The sequence below is a fragment of the Condylostylus longicornis genome, unplaced genomic scaffold (genome assembly GCF_029603195.1).
Source record: "Condylostylus longicornis isolate FDR11 unplaced genomic scaffold, ASM2960319v2 ptg000080l, whole genome shotgun sequence".
NCBI classification, from domain to species: domain Eukaryota; kingdom Metazoa; phylum Arthropoda; class Insecta; order Diptera; family Dolichopodidae; genus Condylostylus; species Condylostylus longicornis.
In genome coordinates this window covers 1,834,739-1,839,971 of record NW_026578048.1, presented here as the reverse complement: position 1 = coordinate 1,839,971, position 5,233 = coordinate 1,834,739, and the positions used below count along the sequence as shown (strand labels likewise).

The 5,233-nt window shown below is 25.3% G+C and overlaps 1 protein-coding gene across 1 annotated transcript; it reads right to left on the bottom strand.

Annotated features, from left to right (window-relative positions):
- Positions 1–1,630: 1,630 nt before the first annotated feature.
- On the bottom strand, positions 1,631–4,928 carry LOC129613040 (uncharacterized). Its single transcript, XM_055526933.1, has 4 exons — positions 4,779–4,928; positions 3,875–4,212; positions 2,883–3,095; positions 1,631–2,137 (listed from the first exon to the last, which is right to left on the bottom strand). The coding sequence occupies exons 1-4, from the start codon at positions 4,843–4,845 to the stop codon at positions 1,799–1,801; spliced, it is 957 nt and encodes a 318-aa protein (XP_055382908.1). The 5' UTR covers positions 4,846–4,928; the 3' UTR covers positions 1,631–1,798.
- Between the last annotated feature and the right edge of the window lie 305 nt (positions 4,929–5,233).

Below are 5,233 nucleotides of genomic sequence, written 5' to 3'. Positions count from 1 at the left end.
AACGATGAGGAAAAAAAAAATATTATTCTCATAGGGATTTAGTTTCATTTCATGAATTGAAAGATAATCATGTGGGACGATACTAAAATTTGAAATACTTTTTTTTTTAAAGGACTAGGTGACACACACTTACTTATTGTAATAAATATATGTATACGCACATTTAAACTATATAGTTTGTTAAACTAAAGTTGAAAATAAAAATTGGAATTTTTTTATTTTTATATTATGTAATTGTCACTCTGTTTCTCTCTCTTTGTTAACATGCTATATGCATCCTACAAGAATATGTTTATAATTAAAACGATGAAATATTACATGGATTTCCTTATTTGAAATAATTTAAATTACTTCCTTTCAGTAAGATAATAATAATAATAATAATAATGATGAAGTTAGTTTATAGGGAGGATGAAAATCCTTGTAAAAGCAATTCATTATAAATTATTTAAAGTTAAAAAGTACATACTTTTATTACAATATTGTGTTGACAGATTATTGTGTATGGTGGATGAAAAGAACACATTTTCCCATAAATAGATATATGTGTGTATAGAATATATAAAGAAATAAAATATATGAGTTTTAAAATTAATTATACCCATTGTATAAATATAAGTATACAATATACATACATACATAAGTAAAAATTTAATTAAAGAGTAAAAAATGTTGAATTCTTAAGTTATTTGTATAAGTAGAATTGCATAATGTTAAAATTTTATTACTTCAAAAAGTATAAAGTATAAAACCAGGATTATTAAAGTAACAAAGCGTAATTATTATTAATTTATGTATAGTAGTCAAATTAAACAGATCTGTATGCAAGTCAAGTTTATTACAGTTTTATAGTTAAATAATGAAAGTGGAATGAATAAATATAAAGTTTTCCTAATTCTTCTTAAATATTCTTGAATGTATTCTCGTGGTGTATAAGGTGTGATGAAAATTTTATTATTTAGTAATTAAGAACTGGCAATTAATTAAATTAAAATTTAATAATTTTGCATTGTGATAAAGAATTCGAAACTAATTTTGAATTTTCAAGTATTATATGTAATAGTTATAGAATAATGAGTGATAAAACATTGAATACATTAAACGCAAAATTTTGATTAACTGCACCGCCTAATTTAGTAGCAGTATAGTAACAGTAATAGCAGAAAGAACAACCCTCTGAGAAGCTCCAGTATTAGGCTACGAATAGGTTCGTCAACAATCCTGTTCAACAGAATGCAAAAACACTTTGTAGAATTACAAGCCTTCATGCATTACATAGCTTCCTCACGGAGATTTCTTGAAAACTTTATATATTTTGTATATTTCATGAATCCATGAATAACTCGCTTATTCCTTCTCGATCAAAGCTTCTTTTGTTCTCCTGAAAGTTTCACATGGATATTTATAATCTATTGATAATCATTTGATATTGATATAGCGGAAAGCTGTAAACAGAGAGATGATATGTAAAGAGAAGCTACCCTTAATTGTACAAATTCATATCCGCACTTCATTGCAACTATTAATCGACTGTAGTCAAATTCATCTGAAACTATAGGCTTAGGAGGAAATATCCCTTAAAGGTTTAGGCAGTAATTAATACTAAAAACTGATCTGGTATCATGATTGATTACTTGGTTAAAAAAGAGTCACAATTTTATTTTTTCACTTTTTTTTTAAATATTATTGTAATTTTACTGATTGTATCACATATTTCTTACGGTAATTTTTTTAAAACATGAATGATTATTTAATTTAAGATTTTAAATTTTGTGAGTTTGAAAAAAAAAACATGAAACTAATAATATTTTTTTAATAAAAATGCTGTAACACTAATAAAACAAACGAATAATATAAAACCAAATATTGATGAAACTGGATTAACTTCTTCCTTATGCCTACTATAATCTTCTATTGATGAACTAGAATCTGATAATGATTCAAAACTTTCTTCACTTAAACTTTGCTCCTCATCCGAATCATAATGTAATTCAGTTTTATTGTTAGTTTGATAAATATGCACTTTTGTTAATTTTATTTTAGATTCTTCCTGGATTACATTTTTACCGATATCTTCACAGCGTGCAAATATTGGCATCCTTGGGTATCCATGAAACCTCATTTTGGATATTTCAATCTACAATGCAAAAATATTTTTTATGAATTTTTTTGAAAATTTGTGTTTTAATGTTGTTAACTATTGGTGTAAGAAAGTAAAAAATCAGATGTGGTCAGTGCATAACCGACCGAAATGTATATCATCTAGTTTACCGAATTCCCGGTAAAGTCCACTGGCTAATTTTGGTTACAAGCAGAACTCAAATATTGAATTGCAAGAAATTTCATTAATTAGTTCCGTGAATATGGTAACAAATGTAAAATCGGCACCCAATCCACTTTCCGAGTCTTGTACTTTGTAAAAAATTTATTGGTTTATTGTTTTAACACCCCGAATTTAAATAAAATTTGAAGAAATCGATTGATTATTTTTCTTTATTTATGTAAAAAATGTCATATAGGGCCCGAAAAAGTTCCTGTTCTCGAAGCCTGGCATATCCCAAAAATTGATCAATTAGATACATTTCTGTTAGATAACCGAAATAAACGCAAATATAAAATTTTTTATCAAAATCGGCCGAACTTAAGATACCCGCATGCACAGACAGACAAAATGCTTTAATATGTAAAATTTGATACCATCACATAGTATGCACGCGGTCACTGTTTTACTGTTTCTTCAACCCGTTTAACACCTTATTTCAGACCTAATAAATCGAAAGTGAAACAATTTATAGGCAACAGAGTCTGAAATAAGGTTTTATCTTTTACTTTCTTTTATATTTCGATCATTTAAATTTGTATATGTATATGTATATTATTACAGGAACGGATTCATTTTTGTGTGAACCATGTAATTCTCCAATAGATAATGTAACATTTTTAATAAAATATGATAAATCCTTTTCTGTAAATGTTTCACGAGTTAAATGATTATAACTTTGTTTTGTACAGTCAATCCAACAATCTATACTTGAATCTTCATGTTTTAAATTATGTATACCATACATTATATTATGCCATTCCCCATCTAAAAACTATACATAAAAATTAAATTAAATATTTAGAATAAAAAAATTAAATTAAATTTTAACAAATCTAATAAATGCTAAGTTTTAATTTAAAGACTTGAACAATTTCCTGAATTCCAGTAAGAAGAAAGCTCATCTGTCTCAATTGGGAAACCCGAACTGAAGGTCATTTTATTACAATTGAAAATTAACTTTTTGTATGACATTTCATATATATACACTGATTATAACAATCCACCCAAAAATTTACGAAATTTAAAGATTAAACTTAACTTTAAGATTAAAAAAACACGTAGTTTTATTCAGAAATTCGTCAAACAATAGTCAAATAGGATTCGTCAAATAATCTTATGACATTTGTTACGTTTCTTTTAACAACAATAATTTAATCACTGAAAAACATTGTGTTTACAATGCGGGGTTTGTAATATTAATTTGGAAAATTTCATTAGCTGTCATTCTAAGACAACATAAGGTTTAATTAAATTTAGAACTCGTAATGCGTAATACAAAATTTGTGTACATACATTATATGTATATATATAAGAATTAAGCATCCGATTCGTGCAAATGTTTTTTACGAATATTTGGAACGTTTCTATTTTAAGAACTTTTCGGTAAGTTTTTCACTTTAAAATTCCTATATAACAAACACTTTTTAAAATGTATTCTTAGCATTTATAAATGTAAATACATACAAAGCCATGTGTATGACATTTAACTTACGTACAAATGATATTATGACATTTAACTTACGTACAAATGATGTATGATATTTAACTTACGTCAACAGTATTATTAAAATGAAAAGTATAAACTGTTTTAATAGCATTCTTCTTAAATGCAAGTTTCACTAAATTCTCATCAAGATTCAAATTTATTGATAAATGAAGAGTTTTTCTTGAATTATATAAATGTATTAAAAAGAAATTTGTATCTCTACTGACATATGCTGGATCCAAACGGAATGTACATTCAAATGAATGAAGAAATTCACCACGATTAAAATGATGTGTTATGTCAATTGAATGTTTTGAATTCTTTTCAATCTTATAATAATTTCCTTTTTCATCAATAACATGTGGAAAAACCCCTCGAAAATCACTTGTAACATTGTATTCAGCTGTAAAAATATTAAAAAACCAAAAAAAAAAATTATTTATATAGAAAATGTTTATAATAATAAAATGTTATGTTGATAAGTAAGTAATTTACAAAATTGATAAGTAGTGTAATTATTAAAGAAATAATATGAAGGCCAATCAATATTAATTATCAGAATAAAAAGAAAAATTAGATTATGCAATTAATTTAAAATTAGGTTTAATAATATGAATTTGTACTGCAATAATTCATTGGAATACTGAATTCAATTTTCGAAAATTCTGAACATATTATGCACACTTGATTACACTGCTACTGCGTTATGGAATATCTCTATTGTACAGTACCATTTTGCTCAATTATTCTAGTGTTTGGACATAAATTGTTAAATGAGTGTTACAGCGTTTTAAAACAGGAATACTAGGCGGCGCTTAAATCGTTCATCATTACCCAAACACATATTTAGTTTGTGTGAATAGAATTCAATTAGAAACACATAAGAGATCGAAGAAAATAGATTCAAACTCTTAGAAACTTCTGATTAATACACATAAGAATACATGTACAAACTCCGTAACAACTTACTTATAGCTTTGACTTCAGTAATTCCAATATAAAATAGTAATTTAATTATTATAATTAATAACACCATTACGAACGCGTTTTTTTTTTTTAAATATTTTTTTTTAATTTTTTCTTAAAACAATATAGAATGTAAGATCTTTATTAAATGAATTTTAATTACAGACTAAAGATATTCTGTCGAATTAAAATTTCATCAACATTTTCATTATTATCAAAATGAACTCTAAACTTTTAATAATAATTTTTCAATTTAAAAAATTATGTGCATGTTTGTTTTTATTTTATAATCAGCGTATATTTAATGTACCTTTTAATTTAGATTAAATTTGAAGTACACACATAAATATTTACGTTCGTTTTAAAATCTCTATATTATCTATCTAAACTATCAGGAATTCATAATAACTACAGTGTTATTATGAATTCATGTTGCTTATAATTGAGCGTGATGCAAA

Bases quoted from the DNA above. Each gene is read 5' to 3' on its own strand.
- LOC129613040 (XM_055526933.1), bottom strand. From the start codon at position 4,845: ATGGTGTTATTAATTATAATAATTAAATTACTATTTTATATTGGAATT. The intron at 4,213-4,778 runs GTAAGTTGTTAC...ATATTTTTACAG, and splicing joins TACTGAAGTCAAAGCTATAA to CTGAATACAATGTTACAAGT. The intron at 3,096-3,874 runs GTAAGTTAAATA...TTTTATGTATAG, and splicing joins ATTTTAATAATACTGTTGAC to TTTTTAGATGGGGAATGGCA.